We start from the raw sequence: 23,621 nt of genomic DNA, 5'->3' as shown, positions 1-23,621 counted from the left end.
AGATGTAGTAAGCTTCAATTACAAGAAATAACACTTAAAATTGAAAATCCCCAAACTTGGTTCTTAGGGTTCTTCACACTCAACACGAATCCGGCAAAAATCGAGATATAATTGATGGAAACCGACACCACACGTGAATTTCTCTCGCAAAAATAATTAGATTAAAGCCCGGAATCAAAGGATTTGGCTAAGAATTGAGTGAGTTAGAGAATTAATGATTGAGAATTATGGTGGGTGTAAAGAGATGAAGAAGAAGAATAATAAGAAGGAATGAAGAGAATGAAAAAAGGTAGGTTAAATATGTGATCAAATTAAATTTAAGAATGGGAAGGTAATTCAAAATTTTTTGAAGAAAAGAAGGGGATGAATTTAATTTGAAATTTTGAGGGAAGTAAAATTAATATGAACTAAATATGAATTTAATTTATTTTTAATAATTAAAATAAAGAGTTGTTAGTGTAAATATATATATATATATAACAAATAATTAAACCTTAAATAATATAAGAAATTGTATTATAAATATAAAAACATATAAAATAAATACAAGTGATATTTATAGTTGCTCTAAAAGAGTTGTATAAGAGTGTAGTAATCAGTGTTAACGCCCAATAAACCATACTTTCATTAGTGGGTCATACTAGTTCTTGATCGGTGTTAGTGTCCCATTATAGAATCTATCATGTCACAGTTGCTCTAAAAGAGTTGTATAAGAGTGTCATTAGTCATGGTTAGGTATTAACGCCTGAAACACACCATACTTTCGTCAATAGGCCTTATTTGGCCTTGATTTGCGTCAATGGCCCAACATTTTATACATTCATCAATGGCCTTGATTGGTATTAGTGGTCATTATAGCATCTATCATGTCCCCGTTGCTACAAGAGGGTTGTATATGAGTGTAGTGAGCCATAGGCATGTGTCAACGCCCGATAACATGTCATACTTTTATTAATGGGCCATATTGGGCCTTGATTGTTGTTAATGGCGAATATTGTCTCTATCATGTCATAGTTACGTTAACAGGTTGTATAGGAGTGTAGTGAGTCATAGTTGGCCGTCATACTTTGCATTAATGGGTCGTCTTGGGCCTTGATTGTTGTTAGTGACCCACTGTAGTCTATCATATCATAGTTGCTCTAAAAGGCTTGAATATGAGTTTAGTGAGTCATAGTTTGGTTACACCAATAATATGTCATACTTTCATCAATGGGCCTTATTGGACCTTGATTGTTGTTAATGGCCAGTATGGTCTCTATCATGTCATAGTTACATTAACAGGTTGTATAGGAGTGTAGTGAGTCATAGTTGGTCTCATCAAATGGCATTGATTGGTATTAGTGGCCCATTATATCACTTATCATGTCATAGTCGCTACAAGGAGGTTGTATATGAGTGTAGTGAGCCATAGTCATGTGTCAACGCCCAATAACATGTTATACTTCTGTTAATGGAACATATTGGGCCTTAATTGTTGTTAATGGACCAATATATCTATATCATGCCATAGTTAATTTAACAGGTTGTATAGGAGTGTAGTGACTCATAGTTGGTGTTAACGCCCAGTAGCATGTCATACTTTGCATTAATGGGCCGTCTTGGTCCTTGATTGTTGTTAGTGACCCATTGTAGTCTCTATCATATCATAGTTGCTTTAAAAGGGTTGAATATGAGTTTAGTGAGTCATAGTTTGGTTAACGCCCAATAATATGTCATACTTTCATCAATGGGCCTTATTGGACCTTAACTAGTGTTTGTGGCCCATTATAGCCTTTATCACATCATAGTTGCTCTAAGAAGGTTGTATAGGAATGTCATTAGTCATAGTTAGATGTTAATGGCCGATAACATGTAATACTTTCATCAATAGGTCTTATTGGGCCTTGTTGGTGTTAGTAGCCCATTATAGCCTTTTTCATGTCATAGTCGCTCAAATGTGCCTTATTAGAGCTTGAAATCTCTTAGTGGCCTATTATGGCATGTGATATGTAACATTAGATATTTAAGGGTTATATCGTGTTATAGGGAGTCATATTAGACCATAATAGACAAAAACAAGTCATACATGTCCTAATGGGCCATATTGGGCCTTGAAATCTCTAATGGCCCATTATGCATAAAATTTTAAATTGTGTCTTAAGAGGTACAATTCGCCTAACCCGTCGATATACATTAAACATAGGGGTGGCAAATGGGTTGGGTTTAGTCGAAACGGGTTATGGGTTGGAACGGGTTAGGGTCGAAACGTGTCAGGGTTGGAACGGGTCAACTAAAAAAAAGGTTGTTATGGTTCGGTCGGAACGGGTCAGGGTCAAAAGGTTCGGGTCATAACGGGTTCGGGTCAAAATGGGTCAAGGTCGGAACGGGTCAAAATGGGTTTTGGGTCTTTTTTTTGAACAAGGACAACGGAGGAAATGTTTTAGTTTTATCATTAAAGTTCATGTTCTTGTCCAGTTCGTTTCAGCACTTAACAGCTCATATTTACAGCAAACAACAAACTAAACAGCTAGTTTCAGCGATATTTGAGTCCGTTTCAGCATTTAACAGCAAACAACATGTTAAACAGCTCGTTTCAGCATGTTTTTTAGTTCGTTTCAGCACGTAACAGCTCGTTTTTACAGCAAACAACATGTAAAACAGCTCGTTTCAGCAATTTTTCAGTCTGTTTAAGAACTTAACAGCTCGTTTAAGCACTTAACAGCTCGTTTTACAGCAAACAACATGCTAAACAGCTTGTTTCATCAGCGATTTTTCATTCCATTTCAGCACTTAACAGCTCGTTTTAACAGCAAACAACATGTTAAACAACTCATTTCAGCAAGTTTTCAGTTCGTTTTAGCACGTAACAGCTCGTTTTTTACAGCAAACACCATGTTAAACAGCTCGTTTCATTGATTTTTCAGTCCATTTCAGCACTTAACAGCTCGTTTCAGCACTTAACAACTTGTTTTTTACAGCAAACAACATGTTAAACAGCTTGTTTCAGCGATTTTTCAGTCCGTTTCAGCATTTAACAGCTCATTTTAACAGCAAACAACATGTTAAACAGCTCATTTCAGCAAGTTTTCATTTTGTTTCAGCACGTAACAGCTCGTTTTTACAGCAAACATCATGTTAAACAGCTCGTTTCAGCGATTTTCAGTCCGTTTCAGCACTTAACAACTCGTTTCAGCACTTAACAGATTGTTCTCAAAACGCGTTTTGACCAGTTTTGCAACAATTCAGCAATAAAAAATCAGCAATTCAGCTCATTTTTGCCCGTTTCATCAGGTTACATAACCAATACTTCAAAACGTTTTGTGTTTTCAATCCAGAAAACAAGTATAGGCAAACATTTAGTGTTTTCAAAACCATTATGCAAGTATGTCCTTGTTTTCAATCCAAAACCTGGTGTCGCGTGTAACAGAGTTTTCTCAAAACCAAATGAATGCATTTGACTGGCTAACTGTTACCTAGTACAAGTGTTTTAAGTTATGAGAGTATGTTCAACAACACATGACTCTAAGACCCACGTATGAACTCACACACAAACACAAACTTGACCCGACAAATCTTTGGTGATAATAAGTAATGTCAACAATACCGAAAGTAATAACATGTATCCACACATTATATCATGGCAAAGCAACCAAATATTCATCATACTACTTAACTTATGATCATTCAGTTCACGAGACAGATTCTGGCACGTACAAACTGATTTATTCACAAAGAAAAGATTAAGGATAAATTCTACAAAATTTACCACAATATGAAATATGAATCAGGTTTCTCAAACAATTTTTATTATATTTTTCTCAAGCATAGAAAACTCACAATAATTCAATCATTACAGATAGGTACTAACAGTTCAGCCGATTACGCAACAAAAACTAATTTAATGTTTCTATCAACTCGTTAAACCAAATTGTGTAATACCAATTGGATTATCTTTTAAACTCATAATACTAAGTTCCAGAAGTAGAACCAACCCGTTTGGGTTTTTCATTAGAGAGTTATGGTGTCCGAAAAATGGACCAGAATATAACTCACCATATCAACTTTGACATATGTTTTTGTAAAATCATAAAAGATATTCAACACTATCCAAAAATTACAAAATTTACCTTTCTGGAAACTAGACTTAGAATACTATATCCTAAAATCAATAATAGATCAATAATAATTGTTTAACATCGAGTTACAGACCAATCAATAAATGAGAACGAATCTGTCAGCCAATTGTTCTCAACAAAACTCAAACCCTAACATGTTTATGACATCTCTGGGGTTCTAATTAATCATGTTTAAAACCACCGTTAATTTGATCGCATGATGGTTGATGAAGTTTGGAGAAAGAAGCAAAGTTATGAAGAAGAGTATTGAGCTTCAATCAATGTTTATGAATTAGGTTTGTAATTGAGAGGAGGTGAAGATAATGGTCACCTGAAGCATAAAGTGTGGCCATTAACTAATAATAGTCACATTTGTTGTTTTGCTGTTACTATTAGCTTTTAGCCACACATCAAATATTATAAGTGGCTAACAAACAATGTTATGTGGTCACATAAACCCGTAAGTGTGGCCATATGTATTAGCTTTCAGCCACATTATTAAAGAACTATTGTGTCCGTAGATGACATTTGGCCTCACTTTTTCTAAGTGTGGCTAGTAAATGTCACATTTTTTTTAAAGTGTGGCTAAAGGTTTCGACCAACTGTGTACATGTATGGTTTTTAGTCACAAGACCAAACATGTGTGGCTAAAGCTCCGAATATGTGTGACTAAGGTTCAGAACAGGTGTATTTTTGTCACATGAACCAAACATGTGTGGCTAAAGGTTCTAGCAGGTGTGTTTTTTTGTCACACAAATAAAAGTTGTGTAGCTAAAACTATGATTGGGGACCTTTAGCCACACATTTAATCTGAAGTGTGGCAAACTTTTGTCACAGTTTTTTTCAAAGTGTGGCGAAAAGTACCTGAGTAGGTATAAATGATCACATGAAGAATAACATGTGGCCAAAACATTCCGGAATGTTTTCAAACATGGTCAAAGACCTTTTAGCCACACATTTAAGCCGAAGTGTGGTAAATCTCCTAGACCACATGTGTGGCTAAAAGGCGATATTCACGTAGTGTCGTCTAAATTAACCATGTCGTGTTCGTCAATGAGGTTAAAGTTACGAGCATCTTAGGGTGTGTTTGGTGTGCTCGGATTTGCCAAAAACAATGTCCTCGACTTTTTTGAAGCTCGGGATGATGCGTCGGTTCGTCAAGCCACCGGAACGGTGGATACCCCATTACATTTCGGACATACCCTGAGTTTTTCCCAACAACTTAAATGCTTAAACGCTTTCCGATCCGCCCTTCGGTTTGCCAATGAGTTCGAAAGTCGCTTAACGCTTTAGATTGGATGTCGACATCGTTTTGCCGAGTACGCCAACCCGCGCCCACGGAAGCAGTTGTACATCCCGCAAATTTTTGGCATTCGGAATTAACGAATTTCCAATGGGCTTGAACCGCTTATTTACCCCGGTAGTATTCCGGTTTACCCGTTAGCACGAGCCAAACTTCAAATACTTCCCTCCAAAATATTCCGACGGCTTGAAAGTTAGCTATAAATTAAAATTATTTTTCACAATTAATTATATTTTTAATAAACACTAAATAAAGTTATATAAATACTTAATATTAGAAAACTTACCAATGTAGGGATCCTCCGAAATGACGATCCAAGCTCTTGCGAGGGCTACTTCCTCACCCTCGATCCATGCTTGTATGGATCACGTTCGCAATCGACTCCCCCGATTGTTTTTTTTTGTGTTCACGGGTCGGCTTTTGGCTTCAACCCGAGGTCCGTGTCGTTTGAGTCTCCGGCACCATCACCGGCTCTGGCTGGCTAACCCGAATGTCGACTTTAGTACGTCGGCATACATGTTAAGTTCGGGTTGGGAAAGAAAACATATAGTTTAGGTTCGGTTGATTTCTGGTGTTCAGAAACAGTTGCATGTTTACGCTAGGTTGGTCCGGTGGTTTTGCGAACCATGGTATTGACCGAAGAAATGTTGGTTCGGGTTGTTTCTAAGATTTATTTTTGTATGTTTTTCTTGAAAAATTTGATTAATGGTTTGTATGAAATGGATATGAGGATAGAAAAAAAGAGGTATATGTATATATATATATATATATATATATTATTTTAATTAATTATGTTTTTTTTTAAATTTGATGACCGTCAACGGTCATGTGGAATATAATTAAAAATAAACATGGCCAACTAGTATTCATCGCCCCACTCCCTTTATCGCCCGGGGGCGGTGTTCCATGCATTTATCGCCCACTACACCAAGCCTAAGAGTCTCCATTTATCATTATGCAAAAAAGGTACGTATGAACCAATATATATATATATATATATATATATATATATATATATATATATATATATATATATATATATATATATATTATATAGGGGTAGGATCTAGAGAGAACTCCTCTTAAAGAGAGAACTAGAGAACTAGTAAAGAATTATTTTTAACTATTTTAAAAAAAATTATTTTGTGATTTTTTTTCTTTCCTCATTCTAATAAGATTATATTGATATAAAAAAAAACTTGTCGGTGTAGTACTGTAGTGCATATGTGCACTAATGCCTATTGCATATATACAATAGTGTTTTATTGCATATAATACAACACAATTGCATTATCCAATACACACTATTGAATATATGCAAATACGACACTAATAACTGTATGCAAAACACATTATCTCATATGTAATACAACACTAATGCACATATGCACTATATCGATTTTTTTTAATTTTTGTATATAATATAACACTATTGCAAATACACAATACAAACAACTATATATATGCTATTCAACACTATTTCAAATATCAAAATGCACACTATTGCACATATGCATTATAAAAAAAGTCGGTGTATTGCATATATGCATTACTCGTTAATTTTTTTTATTTTTATTTAATTTTTTTATTTTTTTTTTTGTGGTGAAGAATAACAACATATAAGAAGGATGGAAGAAAAAAATTTTAAAATTTTTTTTTAATTAAATTAAAAATACTTCTTATTAGTTCTCTAGTTCTCTCCATAAAATGGAGTTCTCTCATGATCCTCTCCCATATATAGATAGATAGATAGATAGGCTTAAAATTCTTCGATTATGATTCTTGTTTTCAGTCATATATATATTTGGTATGGTGTGTTTATTTATGATATATATTATTCGCTGAATGAATATACATATACGTACAGAATGAACTTTGATACAAAGGTATTGGCAAGTCAAGGAAACAGTTGAATTAAGCAAAGGAAGAACAGCTAGAGCAAACAAGATTCTAGTTAGGCCTAAGTGTAAATAAATTAAAAAAGGTTAACTAATTAGTTGATAGAGGTCCAAGCATTAAAGAACATGTCATGTTATATTAGGAGGCCCATGATAGTGTTTCTAAAGGTGGCTCGCGAAAATGGGCATAACTTAGCCCACAAAGCTCCGTTTCAAGCCCATTACCAGTCAGATCGAAACTTGAGACGAGAAGCTCATTGTGGCAACAGCCTACAGCAGTTTGCTCCTTGTCCGAAGCCCAAAAACGGCTCTTAAATAAAGTTATGGGTCTTTTTTATACTTTTTTTTGTCAGTTTTTACAATTTTCTTTTTGGGTTTATGTTTGACCCATGACCTTTTTTAGCCCATTTCGTATTAGAAAGTCTTTTTATATGTTGCTAATGTAATCTGGAATGGAGACTTGAATATTATCAATAATTATTTTTCTCTTCATTTTTCTTGACATTTGTGTGAGATTTGGGGGTTTTTGGAAGTTCATCACCGTATTCTTAATCAACATGATTTGATCTTCGTTATAAAGTCTTTTTATATGTTGCTAATGTAATCTGGAATGGAGACTTGAATATTATCAATAATTATTTTTCTCTTCATTTTTCTTGACCTTTGTGTGAGATTTGGAGATTTTTGGAAGTTCATCATCGTATTCTTAATCAACGTGATTTGATCTTCATTATCGTTTTGCCACGATCAATAATTATTTTTCTCTTTATTTTCCTTGACATTTGTATGAGATTTAAAGGTTTTTAGAAGTTCATCACGGTATTCTTAGAAAATAATTATTTTTCTCTTCATTTTTCTTGACATTTGGATGAGATTTGAAGGTTTTTAGAAGTTCATCACGGTATTCTTAAAAAATCAACGTGATTCGATCTACGTTATCGTTTTAACGCTGAATCATTTGTTACTAATGATGTTCTATTCTTGTGTTGTATTAACCGGAGATATTAACTAATGTGTGCTTAGCCTTTTTTTTTATCTTTTATATTTTGCATGTGACAGATCATGTGTTTATTTGTTTTAGAGATCTCAATTTACAACCAGCGAGCTTGGGAACAGCTTTCATATCGAAAAACTGCATATATGTTTTTGAACAGAAACAAAAAGAAAGAAAGAAAGATACAAGCATACTACATACATAAAAACGAGTTTGGTACTGCATATATAACTTAAAACGTTCATTTAGTCAATAATATTTTGGTTGAGTCGTGCGGCTGCAGCTATGGACGCAGCCACCCCACCTAGGTATGTCGCTGGCTCTGGTTGGTTCCTGATCCCTGCACCTATTACCCCCTCAGCATCCTCCCTTGTTACAACTTTGTCTTTCGGCAACAGTGTACTTGCATCCTGCAATGCAATAACCCCATTCTAAATATATATATATATAGGATTGATTTTTTCTGAGAACCACTTTGAGTTTTAAGAACTCGAAAGAACTCAACGTAATAATTTTTTTCGATTTTTTTATACATGAGTAATTCGTAAGTGTAAGTGATGTACAAAAAACTACGGTATTTTTTTACACACCGAATCGACTTTTTACACATGTGTAACTAACGTTTAAACTTGTGTAATTATCAAAAATACTTATTCTCCCTCATGCTTCATTTTTTAATTAAATTTAATCTCAACAACATATTTCAAATCATTTAATTAAATGTGTGGTTCAAAATTGAGTTCTTAAAGTTCTTAAAACTCATCATGGTTCTCAAAATAACCCTCCCATATATATATATATATATATATATATATATATATATATATATATATATATATTATAAACTATTCGGCGGATAGTTTATTTATGTTTGTTCATTAATAAACAAATGACGGGTAGTTCATTAATGCTTGTTCATCAATAAACAAACAAACAAACAACAAAAAGGTTTGTGTTTGTTTAATCAGCTAACAATGTTCATTTACTGAAGAGGTAGGTCCCAGCAGAGCCCAGTTGGACCCGCAAGACTCACCTTGAAGAGGGACGTCTGCGCAAGGACCAACTGGTTCCGCAGGACCCACCATGCTCAGAGATGAAGACCTTACGCGCAGTACGCCAGCTGTTCCCGCAGGGAAAGCCTCCCAATGGTGAAGTACCCCCGCCTGTCCCCGCAGCTGCGGATACAAGCCATCAGGGAAGGCTACCCGCACTAATAGCAAGGCTACACGCACAAGGCACTAACTCTCAAATAATTCAGTGTCACCTGAAGGAATGAGCAAGGCGGGAATACTCCCGCCCAAATGAGCCAGTCCGTATGCTTCTGGAAGATCTTTTGTACTATACCTGCCAAGATATAGACAAAATAGACAAGATCTGACCAAAGCAGCCCATGAACCAATCACAGGGTGACAGCTCACCGACAACAGTACGAGGAGCATGCTCTAGTACTGTTTGTCACTATTAGCCGCTGCCTACTCACCAACCCTTGTCGTGGCACGCACATAGCCTGCAGTTGGTGGAAAGGGAACAGTACACAGCCGGCCTTGTCACTATCAGCCGCTGCCTACCCACCAACCAGCATGGCACGTGCGTAGCCCATAGTTGGTAGAACAGGAATATTATACAGTTGGCTGTACCTGCTTGGAAACCTACCTTCGGCTATAAATACTCCAACACCTTGGAACGGTATGATCTTCTTGTATCTTACCTTCACTGGCTATTTCTCTCAATATATACTTATATTCGGAGAAATCTAGTCTGATTCTCACGCCGGAGGGTGGTCACAAGGAGGAACCCCCCTTCTCAGTGACGAGCTCACGGTGTCTGTTTTGCAGGTCATCTGAAGAACATCCTTCTTTGCCGGACCTAACCCTCGTGAGAAACATTACTTAACCCCCAGATTATCCATAATCTACCCGGGGTCACTTAGTGTTTCTTCATTGGCGCCATCCGTGCATAAAAGCTAGAACTAATTCTCAGTTTTTTCAAAACTTCTGAAAAAATGGTTAACGTTACTCCGGTCCCAAGGCCAGTAAGTGACCAAGAAACCCCGGTAACCACAACCCCAGCTACTGGGGGGAACACCGGCGGTTAAACAAATTTTACGAACACTACCCCGGTTACCCAAGCCGGGGCAAGTGCAGTAAACAATATTTCACTGGGGTTCACTGATGCCCAGTTGGAGAAACAGACGAGGCTCCCTCGCCAAACACTCGATCAAGTTAAGGCGTGGGCCGAAGCACGTCAGAAGGAATTCCAAGCTGAGTTGGATGAATGCTTGCGTTCCCTCCAACAGGCTGACGAATTCGGAAGCACTCGACAACAGCTCAACATGAACAGTGAGTGCGAGTACTCGGACGATGATCGGGAGGAATCCGACACTGACGCGAACCCTCGCCATAGGGCGAAAGGGAAGCGTAAAGAAACGGACTTCCAACCAAGAAGGAATTTCGGAGAAACCGTCAAACCAAGGAACGTGGGAGGAAACCCACGCGACTTCTCCAAAACCTTTAGACCAACTGCTGCAAATGCGGGAACATCCAACTTTGCAAGGGACATTGCGGAAGCAATCGCTCCGAGAAGTGCCAAACAGATGTCCAACATCGGCACTTATGATGGTCTATCCGACCCAGATGATCACTTGAACAGATTCATAGCGGGGGCAACAGTCAGTAACTGGACGGAACCCACGTGGTGTTATATGTTCCAGATGACGCTGGTTGGAGCGGCCAGGGCGTGGTTTGATCGTTTACCGGTCCACCACATCTATGATTGGGCGGACTTTCAACACAAGTTCAGCCAACACTTCAGTCAACAGAGGAAATATACTGAAGAGCAGTGGACGATCCTCAACTGCGTGAGAGAGGAAGATGAATCTTTACTAGACTTCATCACTCCCTTCAACTCCAAAAAGCTGAGTCTGGGCAACATAAGTGAAGATCTTGTTCGCGCCGCTTTCATCCAGGGCGCCGAATACCCAGAGCTTATCCGCACGTTGACGGGTAAGGACGGCATGCCATCCACATGGGATGCCATCATGACGGCGGCCAAGCGCTTTGCCGAGACGGAGAAGCAACTGGGTAGGGATCTTCCCCAGAGTACACACCTCTACACATAGAGGACCAGAGAAAACAATGTTCTGATCGCCCGGCAGAACAAAAAGAGGAAGCTAGGTATTTGGCAGTCAAGGGTAAACTTTGACACCTCATCCAGCTCTCGCCCTCTTGTTGGCGGAAGGGATAACACGCACCCTTCAAGCCGAAAACACCGGTGGACGCCACTCACCAAAAGCGTCACGGAGATATTTGCCACCGAAAAACTCCCATGGCCAAAAGCTCCAATGATCCGGCAGCGACCTAATGCGGATCAGAACAAATCCTGTGACTTCCACGGGACAAAGGGTCACAATACAGAGGAGTGTACATCCTTGAAGGATATTGTTGAAACATTCGTCAAAGATGGAAGACTTGCACACCTTGTGGCATCAATCAAGAATGGAGGAAGGAATGATAACCGGTATAAAGGCAACGGACGAAAGCCCGTTGACATCAGCATCCACATGGTTCATGGCAACATCAGAGGAAGAAAAAGACGAACGACAGAACCATGCGAATGGAAGGAAGCTGAGGTGCGCTTCCCGCGAGTGCAAGGAGGACCCAGCAAGGAAGGCCCTATCGTCATCAAAAGCCAGCTGGGGCATTACATAACTTCCCGCACTCTTGCTGACAACGGCGCCTCGTCAACGGTTATGTACAGGCAGTTCTTTGACAAGCTAGACGACGAAGACAAAGAACGCCTGGAAACGGTTTACGCCTCAATGGAAGGGTTCGACGGCAGCACAAACACCCCCCTGGGTATCCTATCTTTCCCCGTCATCTTCACGGACGGGAAATACTCCCGCACAGAAGATGTGGACTTCGTCATAATGAGGAAGCCACATCACACATACGACATTCTCTTCGGGAGAGACAGGATGGCAAGATTCAACGCCGTGGTATCTTTAGTCCACGGCATGATGGGATGGCCAACTGCTGAGGGTGTAGCGATGATCACCGGTATTCCCCAGGTATGCATCGCATCCGTCTCATCTAAACCCAAACCAAAGATGGCTAAACCAACCATCACCGAACCAAAAAAATGGGCCCTCAATGGCAAATACCCTGACCAGGCTGTTACAATTGGCCCAACAATCACTGATCCTACGCGCACCTTACTCAAACGCTTACTACAGAGAAACGCTGACATCTTCGCGTGGACACCAGCTGACATGACTGGTGTACCTAGAAGTAAAGCAGAGCATAAGCTCAAGTGTGACCCGGCTTTTACGCCAGTCATACAAAAGCGCAGAGTAATGGGGGCGGAACAGGCTAACGCGTGTAGAACCCAAGTCAAGGAACTCCTTGACGCGGGCATCGTACGCGTTAGTAGATATCAAACATGGGTTGCAAATCCCGTTATGGTACCGAAGGCTAACAAACAATGGCGCATGTGCATAGATTTCAAAGATTTAAACAAAGCATGCCCCAAAGATTGTTACCCGTTACCCGAAATTGACCTCAAAGTGGATTCATTAGCACCGTTTCGCCTTAAATGCTTCCTTGACGCATATAAGGGGTACCATCAAATCCACATGGCTGTAGATGATCAGGACAAAACCGCATTTCGGACGCCCGATGGCACATTTTGTTATCAAATGATGCCATTCGGACTTAAGAATGTAGGGTCCACATACCAACGCCTGATGGACAAAGAGTTTCATGCCCAAATTGGGAGAAACTTGGAAGTCTACATGGATGATTTGGTCATCAAAAGCCCTGAGCCAGAAGCGATGTTGAAAGACATCGAAGAAACTTTCAACACGCTCAGAAAGATAAACATGAAGCTCAACCCGAGCAAGTGTTCCTTTGGGATGGAAGAAGGGAAGTTCTTGGGAGTCATTGTTACTAAAGATGGCTTCAGAGCAAACCCTGAAAAGGTCGAAGCCATTATCAAAATGGAATCACCTACTACCATCAAGCAAGCCCAGACACTGAATGGACGCCTAGTCGCACTTAACCGCTTTTTGTCAAACCATGCGGATAGGTCGTTCCCATTCGTGTCAACATTGAGAAACTGTTTAAAGAAAACGCACTTCCGCTGGACACCAGAAGCGGAAGCAGCTTTTCAGGAAATTCGGTCACGCTTGATCGAACTCCCAACGCTCACAGCACCAGAAGCGGGGGAGGAATTAATCATATATCTTTCTGCCACAGATAGAGCAACCGGGGCAGTCCTGCTAGTAGAGCGAAAATGTATCCAGATGCCTATTTACTATGTTAGCCGTGTCCTAACAGACGTAGAAACCCGGTACTCCACCCTGGAAAAACTAGTCTTAGCACTCGTACAGGCTTCACGCAGGCTAAGACGATATTTCCAAGGTCACCCAATCACCATTCTCACCAACTTCAAACTCGCAAACGTTCTAGGCAAACCCGAGTTATCGGGACGTCTAGCCAAATGGGCAATTGAGTTGGGGGAATATGCGATAAAGTACAAGCCAAGACCAGCTATAAAAGGCCAGGCCCTGGCCGACTTTATTGCAGAAGTCCCCGCTTCGCGGGAGAAAGAGTGCCAGGAGGAGGCTCAACCCCCCCCCAGCACAGGACATCAATGATGTCTGGCGACTCTACACTGATGGAGCAGCCAGCAACGAGGGTTCAGGCGCAGGGTTGAAACTAACCAACCCAGCAGGCCAAGAATACACTTACGCTATTCGACTGGATTTTCCAAGTACGAATAACGAAGCCGAGTATGAAGCATTCTTGGCCGGGCTGAGAATTGCGCGTAAAATGGGAGTGAAAAACTTGGAAGCCCACGTGGATTCCATGTTAGTAGCCAACCAAATAAACGGAACGTACACGGCCGTGAACGACACAATGGCCCTGTACCTCGCATAAGCAAAAACCCTTATGCGCGATTTTAATGATTGTAAAGTCATACACGTCAAGCGTAGCGAAAACAAATCTGCGGATGCGTTAAGCAAGCTTGCATCATTAGCCTTCACCCATTTGGGAAAGGACATCCGCATTGAACTCCTTGAAGCACCATCAGTCCCGCACAAGGAAATTTGTGTCATCCAAACCGGCACAGAAACGTGGATGACACCGATAATAAATTACCTTGCAGCGGGTATACTACCAGAGTCAAAAACACAGGCAAGAAAAATACGTTGTAAAGCATTAAACTATCAACTCATCGATGACATCCTTTACAGACGTAACTTTCTTGGCCCACTCTTAAGATGCGTGGACAACCAAGATGCTGACTACCTCCTAAGGGAAGTACACGAAGGCATCTGTGGAGTACACGCAGGTCCACACGCTGTTGTAGCTAAGCTAAACAACGCGGGATACTTTTGGCCGGGGATGCATACGGATGCGCTGGCATACATCAGAAAGTGTAGGTCTTGCCAGCTCTACGCACCCAACACGCATCGCTCGAAGAATGAACTTGTTCCAGTCACCTCTTCATGGCCATTTCAGAAGTGGGCCATCGATGTGACAGGCCCACTTCCTACAGCAGCAGGAAACATTCAGTTCCTAGTGGTAGCCATCGACTACTTCACCAAGTGGATAGAAGCAAAACCCTTAGCCCAAACAACCGCAAAACATATTAAAAAATTTATTTGGGAATTTATTATTTGTCGTTTTGGACTTCCACAGACTTTGGTGAGTGATAACGGCACCAACTTTGCTGACAAGAAGCTACAAAAGTGGCTGGAAGAACTTCAAATCACCCACACCTTTACCTCAGTGGCACACCCTCAAGGTAACGGTGAGGTGGAAAGAGCAAATAAAAGCATCGTCGAAGGCGTAAAGAAAAGACTCCTGGAACACAGATCCGGCTGGGTAGACGAAGTTCCACACGTCCTTTGGCAAACAGAACGCTGAAAAAGGCCAGTACGGGAGAAACCCCGTTCAGCCTCACTTATAGCACTGAAGCCATGGTCCCAGTCGAAATTGGTTTGCCCTCACCAAGGGTCTTGATTCAGCCAGAAGACAATGATGCGGAAAGACGGTTAGACCTTATGCTAATCGAGGAACGCAGAGACTTAGCCGCAGCTCGTGAAGAAAACTACAAGCGACAAATGCAAAAATACTACAACACGCGGGTAAAACTCTGCAACTTCAATGTAGGAGACTACATATTGCGTAACAACGAGGCTTCAAACCAAGAGCGCCCAGGAAAACTGGCACCGGTCTGGGAAGGACCGTACATTATCAAAGAAGTTTTGGGAAAAGGCACATACCGGCTCGAAAGGCTCGATGGCACTCCTATCCCAAGAACATGGAACGGAGCTCAATTACGCAAATGTTACATGTAGATCAATTCCAAACTTGTAAAGAAAAGGCCTAGAGCCACTTCTAATGGAAATGATTCTCCTTTCACATTGTGTTGATAGCCTTACCTTTATACTTATGAACTTCCCACACTGATATGCCGGTATTCACCGCATAAATATGGGAAGAAGTAAGTCGTTGCGTGTGGAAGGCGGCAAAACCCGCATAAACACATAAAACGGTAAAAATTTCTAAGGAAAACCTTCACGCAGGTCAGCTATAGGTGAAGTTTGGTCATCCCAATAAATGAAAGTGACGGTCCTACCCGCACAATCATGATAGGAAACTGAACATTAACCTATTGGCAACCGCGCGTCGACAGGTTAACTTATTCAAAACACTTAGAAAATTTCAAAGGAAAAGATGAGGAAAACTTCCACGCAGGTCAGATATAGGTAAAGTTTAGCCATCCTACTAAGTGAAAGTGACGGTCTTATCCGCACAATCACAAAAGATGAAGCAAAACTTTAACTTATTATCTGCCACGTTGAAAAGTTAACTTATCTAAGTACTCAAGAAATTGCTAAGTTAAAACAAAATATGCGTGAAATAAACAAGGCAAGGCATTAACAAATAATCTTTATTCCATCAACATTCAAACATTACAAGAATTGCTGGGTACATACCCGCATACAAGATTAGAAGTCTACAAACATAAAAATCTACTCTAATGGTGGAAAGGGATCTAAAGTATCAAGCTTCAGGACCACTCCCACTTGGACCCGCACCATCAGTAAAGTGTGGCGGTTCAAGGAAAGCTTTGAGGATAGCTAGCCCATCATCAGCAGCAGCAATCTCGTTTACCTTCTCCACCACCGGATGCGGGAAGGCGGCATACTGATTCACTGCTTGGTCAAACGCAGCTTCAGTATCCATATTGTAAAGAGGGAAGTTGGAAGGCGGAATGCCTTGTTCAACAAACCCTAGACCAAGCAGGAAGCCAGCCTTTTCCCCATCCTCATGAGAAGCGTTGAGAGCTGCGCTCATCGCATCGTCATATGATGTGTTCGTGAACACCCGATGCACAACCTAAAAAACAGAAGTATATCAAAAACTCTTCTAAGGAAAAGCGTAAAGAAATTGTGAAACTGCGCATACCTGAGACAACGCCTCTCGGGGAAGCATTTCCTTGGTAACCAGAGCCTCCTGGAGGGCAGCTTGAGCTTCATTACGGGCGCGTTCGGCTTCGTTCTTCATAAGGTTGGCAAGCAACACATCTTTGGCTGCAGCCTCTTCGACGCCCTTTAGCTTACGCTAAGTGTGGTCAAGCACCCCCCTCTGGTCCAAGATCTCTTGGAGCTTCTTGGCATCTTCCATGGCCAAGGCATCATGAGCCTGCTGGAGCCTCTCTAATTTGGCTTTAAGTTCCTCATTCTCGATGCGTAGAGGCTCAGCAGTAGCTTCAGCCTTGGTGGCCCTCTCGGTTGCGTTCCGTGCAGTTTCCTTAGCCAACCGAAGCTGTTCATTAACAGCATGGGCGGCCTTGGAACGGGCCTCGAGACGAGCCTGAACTTCAACCTCAAGGGCCTTGAAGGCCTTCTCCTTCTCCGCAGCAACGGCGGAGAGCCTCCTGTTCTCCTCCCGGACAGCCCGCGCCTGAGCTACTTCTTGGATACGAGCTGCCTTTAACTTGTCGTTTTCACGACAAAGCAGCTCGACGCGCGGCTGCATCCGGGCTACGAGAATGCGGAGCTCATTTGTCAATCTACCCTCCTGGTAGCTTGACATTGCTTCCCCCAGCGCCCCACTTGGGGCGGCGTGGCGCGCCCACTCGACGCATTCCACAGGCGTCCGAAGGGTTGTTCCTCGGCGGATGTTCCATCGTGGAACATACACCTCTTTGGAATCCGACACTGCAAAAGCAAAAAGCAGTTAGGAAAAGATGATAAAAAAATATATATTAAATAAAATAATAAAAGACCAAAATAACCCTACGCACCTGTAGGGTCGACGACAGGCCTGTAGCCGCCAAACCCATCACCCGAATCTAACGGATATCCATCCAAGAGGTCAGGCAGATGGGAAGGAGGCAAAGATTGGCTTGACCCCCCAACACCGGACATACCTGAAGGACCGGCCGTAGTCGCCAGCGCCGGAGGAGGCACAGCGGAGACCGCCGTGGTAGAAACCAACGGAGGTGAACTCACCGGAGGTGAACTCACAGCCGCGGCCGCGGCTGTGGAAGAATCCACAGAAACACTCACCGCCGGCTCAGTGAAGGAATCAGTGAATATGGCACTGACAGCCGGCGGGGACGTCGTCACAGTTGGAACAGTTGGCTCAACCGGGTGAGCAACTAAACCAACAACTGAAGCAGGCGCAGTCGCCTGGGTCATCGCCTCAGGTAGGTTGACAAAACCTACCGTCATGGGTCCGGAGGTGCTTCTCCCCGCTCCACCCTGGATTGCGGTAGCATCCACGCCTGCACAAAGAAGATGTATAAGTATAATGGCGGAAAGTTATGCAGTTAAGATAAAGGAAGTATACTTACGGGTCCTTTTGAGCTTGAAGGTGCGAACGGGCGGGGACAAACCCGATGGAGCCGGCCTCTTCGTACCGGTCACCGTCGTTGTCCTGGGCTGCTCGGAGGTGACAGCCGTCTCAACCTCCAGAGCAGTGGTCTCAACACCACCCGGGTTCCCCGCCGCCTCTTCACTCTCGGTCTCCGACTCAGACCGGTTCACCTGGTCTGCAGTGGAGGCTACCTTCGCCTTGCCCTTCCCGCCAGCAGCCTTCTTCTTCCGCGCAAGAAAAGGACCATCTGCGGATTCCTCATCAGAAGATGACAAGATTAGAGGAATTCCAGCAGAGGTTTCAGCATTCAGAGGGCGAGGGTTAAATAGTCTTTTACCTGGCCGCGTGGCGCTCAGTATTTCGTGGCCTGGCGGGTAGGCCTCCACAAACCGATCCGCAGTCTGCGCAAGGATGGGCAACTCGTTCTCGTCAAGAGCACGAGTACCCAACTGAGCGGGACCGTCAGCTTCCCGCGGATGCAGGAGGGACTGCAAGTCATTTCCCTCTGAAATAAAAAGAAAAACAGTTAGAAAAAACCTTAAATCAACAAAGAAGACGGAGCATACCGTAAGGGATAAAGTTCAAACCATATTCAAGTACGATGGGAATCTGTGGCGCATCCGCCCCAGCATCCTTCCACACCCTGTTCATACCGAGCATCACCATCCTGGACTCCGGAAAGCGGTAAACCGGAGTCTGGATCCGGGAAATCTTGGAGAACCATTCCGCCTCCTGGTAGTTGGAGGCGTGAAGGCTGGGGAGAGCTCTCCCGTTCTTAAATGTCATCGCTATAGGGACGACACGGGCAGAGATGTAAAAGAACTCCTGCTTCCAGGACCGAAGACTGCGCTCGGTAGCGCAGATCTTCAAACCCTTGATCCGGGTGACCAGGGTATACCAGCCTTGGATGCACCTCCAGGAGTAGAAGGTCATCAGGCGGTCGACGTGGGGATCCACGCCAAGAATGAGGCACACCCACTCAAAATGGCGGATCTTGGCGATCGCCATTGGGTGTACCTCGGTCAGGTGCACACCGTGTCTATCCAGAACACGGTATACAAACTTCGTCAACGGGAACCTAAGATTCCCATAGACGAAGAAGGCGGCATATACCCCTATTTTGCCCTTGGGGGCATCGTACACCGTCTGATGTGGCTCCGGAAACTCAGGCTCGAACGGCTCGAGCATGAACTTCCGGACGATGTGCCGGTAAAGCTCGATGGGAAGAGCAAACTGGCATTCACCAGCAGTGCTCTTATCGTCCTTATCGGACGTAGACGTCGGGTTCTCGACATACAAGTCAGACTCCTCGACGGTAGCTTCTGGATCATGAGTAGACGACATGTTTTGGAGGTAAAGAACGATTTCAGGAGAATGCTCGACAGAAAGTTAGAGTATTCGCCTGAAATCGTTTAGAAGAAGAAGAAAGAAGTGAAAGTGTGGATTGCCGTGAACCCTCTCCCCCTTTATATACTTATCGCAATGAATGCGATGAATTTAATGCGGAGGAGAGAGAAAAGAGCTGGTGCAATGAAACTATGACACGTGGAAAAAGCAAGCTGGCAACAGCTGTTGACGGGACGCGCGCCGTAAAATCCGGACCCACGCGCCCGAAAAATCGCGCCCACGCGCCTGAAAAAGCGTCTGGAATGACCATATACTGTCACGTCGCCATAACTTCCTGCACGTCCTGACACTGTCAGAAGAAACCGTCGGACGACGTTTCAACAGTTTGGACTGTTCTTATCCTTTCACCAACTCTTCGAATTTCAAAAAGATTCAAAAAGATTCAAAAGTAAGCGGGACTATACCCCTTACCTTGGCAACCAAGTAACTATAAGACAGGTGCGAGTACAGTGTCAAGGCAAAACCCTTCACATACTTAGCACCCGCAGGGAATGGACGCCAAGAATACCTTGGAAGTAAGATAACTATAAGACGAGTGCGGGTACAGTGTCAAGGCGAAACCCTTCACATACTTAGCACTCGCAGGGAATTGAAACCAAGAAGGATCTTCTGGGCCATGCTTGCGGAAAGGGAAATAACATCCCCGCATAGCGGGAACGTTAAGAACTAGATTGTTTGAAGCTCCAGGATGGAATTGGTTCTTTAACATAATTGATCACTATATTTAAAACTACCGAAACCTCGTGGAGAATCTACACAAGTGAAACTCAACATTCCTGACTTGCGAGGAGGTTACACACCAACCCGCATCATACCTAAAGATCAAGCAGAAAAGTCGGGAATTTCTGTACGTGACATTAGGGAAACCGCGGGAAGAATCCCCACGGACAACCTTAAAACTAAATCCTTTTCAAAACCCCTTGCTTAAGTCCAAAGTTCACCTCACTTATTAACAATTCATGAGAAGAACATTGGACTGGGGGGACTTGAAGAGGTAGGTCCCAGCAGAGCCCAGTTGGACCCGCAAGACTCACCTTGAAGAGGGACGTCAGCGCAAGGACCAACTGGTTCCGCAGGACCCACCATGCTTAGAGATGAAGACCTTACGCGCAGTACGCCAGCTGTTCCCGCAGGGAAAGCCTCCCAATGGTGAAGTACCCCGCCTGTCCCCGCAGCTGCGGATACAAGCCATCAGGGAAGGCTACCCGCACTAATAGCAAGGCTACACGCACAAGGCACTAACTCTCAAATAATTCAGTGTCACCTGAAGGAATGAGCAAGGCGGGAACACTCCCGCCCAAATGAGCCAGTCCGTATGCTTCTGGAAGATCTTTTGTACTATACCTGCCAAGGTATGGACAAAATAGACAAGATCTGACCAAAGCAGCCCATGAACCAATCACAGGGTGACAGCTTACCGACAACAGTACGAGGAGCATGCTCTAGTACTGTTTGTCATTATTAGCCGCTGCCTACTCACCAACCCTTGTCGTGGCACGCACATAGCCTGCAGTTGGTGGAAAGGGAACAATACACAGCCGGCCTTGTCACTATCAGCCGCTGCCTACCCACCAACCAGCATGGCACGTGCGTAGCCCATAGTTGGTAGAACAGGAATATTATACAGCTGGCTGTACCTACTTGGAAACCTACCTTCGGCTATAAATACTCCAACACCTTGGAAAGGTATGATCTTCTTGTATCTTACCTTCACTGGCTATTTCTCTCAATATATACTTATATTCAGAGCAATTTAGTCTGATTCTCACGCCGGAGGGTGGTCACAAGGAGGAACCCCCCCTTCTCAGTGACGAGCTCACGGTGTCTGTTTTGCAGGTCATCTGAAGAACATCCTTCTTTGCCGGACCTAACCCTCGTGGGAAACATTACTTAACCCCCAGATTATCCATAATCTACCCGGGGTCACTTAGTGTTTCTTCATTTACGTTTGTTAATTTATTTTTGGATGAATTGATGCTTTATACTCGTTTTTTTGGCTTAATTTGTGTTCATTTTATGCGTTTTTGTTCATAAATATATATAAAAGTCAAATGAATCATGCATGTGCGTTTTACAAGACGCACTTGTTTGTATATAATAAATAAAATGTAGAAATCATCATCAGTTATATATATATATATATATATACACTAGCTAGTTATATATATAATATATACCACCAAGACATCTCCAAGCTTTGTTTTGTCCTCATCACGCATGGCCCGTGCATTTAGGGAGGCTGCCCCTTGAGCTTTGGCTGCCACGCCACCCGGTATCAGTTGCATACGACCAGTTGCACGAACTTCTGCTGCTTGTATAGCGGCGGCATCACTCTGTTCAACTGGTTTCTCTGAAGCAGATAAGGCAGCAGTCTCTAGTGCTTCTCCTATCGTAACCAGATCATCTTCACTGCTTTTTCTCACAGCAGAGGACTGCATGACGGCTGCTTCTTGTGGGGTGATGGGTTGATTGCCCAACTCTCCCGACACATCGCCGTATTTGATAGGTCGTCGTGGTTGTCCCTGGCTCATTGCTAGCTAGCTTAAGTCAGTTCATATGAATGAGAATGATGATGACTATGAGACGTGTATATATACATTTTTATATTTGATATTCCTTGATGACACGTGGAGAACAAGGGGCGTATGCACTTCATTTTGAGGCTTGCTACGTGTCAATTATCTACATGCATTTTACTGCTTACTAGTTAACTCACCTAGTCACGAGGATGACTTCTATTGATATTATTAAAAAATGAACTATTTTTCAATATTATAACGGACACAAACAAAACAAACAAAACTCTTTTGAATTTGATTATTATAATTGTTCTTTTTTGCTTTTATATATATATAATACATATCAGAGAGAATAAATTATGTTGAAAAATTAAGAGATTACAATGAATTGTGCATTGTGTACAAATGGTTACTACATTAAATCTTAACACCATTTCAAGATCTCTCAATACTAAAACAATCTCTCTCTCTCTCTCTCTCTCTCTCTCTCTCTCTTGTTGAATGAACATCGACGATTTCTCCTCACCTCCGTCTCCCCGTTGTTCCTGATTTTATTCCATATTGGGCATAGGAAACAAACCCTAATTTACTAATCTTCAATGGTTCTTTTCAGATTTCATCATATATTTTGAGATTTGTGGTTGGAATAGTCTGTTGGTGGTGGGTTAAGACAATGGAGATTTAGTCGGGGTTCAGTTTCTAATGATTTGGTCTTCACACATGCGCTTGAGGGGCCTTGCTCACCGTCGAGTGGCTCCCTGTCCGTGATGAGCTCGCTGGAAGTGACAATTATTCTGATTTTGTGGGATTTAGTTGCGCCAATGGCAAGGTTTGTGCTTATGCTGCATTGTGTAATTATTTATAATTGTTAGTTGAAGTTTATGAATTTATTTAATTGTGAGTTGAAATGTATTACTTTGATAATTATGGGGAAACAGGTTTAGGGTTTTTTATTGTTTTTATTTGATTTACTAATGAATTGTGAATGCAACCTAGAGAAAAGACGACGCATATTTCTGGGAGTTTAAGCTTTTAACAAGAACAAGCATTAGAGATGGTTTATGGATATGATTTGAACTGTGTTATTGGTTAAAGAATCATTACAATTAGGGTTTTAAACTGAGTTATGGTCTTCTGCGACATCCATTACCGGCTCTGGCTTCTTCGTTTACTGGTATTAAACTTCTTCAAATTGTTATTATCTTAATTGAAGATTGTTATAGGTTTAGATTTATGGTTTGTTAGTTTTGTACTTTTTTGGGTCAATTTTGATTATTGATAGATGATTGGGTCTTGAATTAAATTTCAAGGCGAGTCCATCAGAAGAGCATGCGACGTTGTTAACGAGTCAAAGCGGTTTCATGTTTGTCAATGTAGCTACAAAGGGGTTACTAGACAGCAATGGATGGTCTTCAGGTATGATTTCAATTAAAAAATTATTCATAATAGTTGCATATCTTATATCAAACCATTTAATATCAAGGGGACATGACCATTCAGAGGGCATCTCAAT

General features: G+C 42.2%; 1 protein-coding gene across 1 annotated transcript; it reads right to left on the bottom strand.

Moving 5' to 3' along the window:
* Positions 1-8,534: 8,534 nt before the first annotated feature.
* LOC143597569 (late embryogenesis abundant protein D-34-like) lies at positions 8,535-22,120 on the bottom strand. The gene is made up of 2 exons (XM_077076047.1): positions 21,767-22,120; positions 8,535-8,699 (listed from the first exon to the last, which is right to left on the bottom strand). The coding sequence occupies exons 1-2, from the start codon at positions 22,118-22,120 to the stop codon at positions 8,535-8,537; spliced, it is 519 nt and encodes a 172-aa protein (XP_076932162.1).
* Between the last annotated feature and the right edge of the window lie 1,501 nt (positions 22,121-23,621).

The sequence above is a fragment of the Bidens hawaiensis genome, unplaced genomic scaffold (assembly GCF_021521415.1).
Source record: "Bidens hawaiensis isolate Kalapana, Puna unplaced genomic scaffold, B.hawaiensis_p1.1 tig00048529_1, whole genome shotgun sequence".
Lineage (NCBI taxonomy): Eukaryota > Viridiplantae > Streptophyta > Magnoliopsida > Asterales > Asteraceae > Bidens > Bidens hawaiensis.
The sequence above is the reverse complement of the archived record's forward strand: the minus strand, read 5'-3'. Positions and strand labels throughout refer to the sequence as shown.

Bases quoted from the DNA above. Each gene is read 5' to 3' on its own strand.
- LOC143597569 (XM_077076047.1), bottom strand. From the start codon at position 22,120: ATGAGCCAGGGACAACCACGACGACCTATCAAATACGGCGATGTGTCG. The intron at 8,700-21,766 runs GTATATATTATA...ATTGCATTGCAG, and splicing joins AGCTTGGAGATGTCTTGGTG to GATGCAAGTACACTGTTGCC.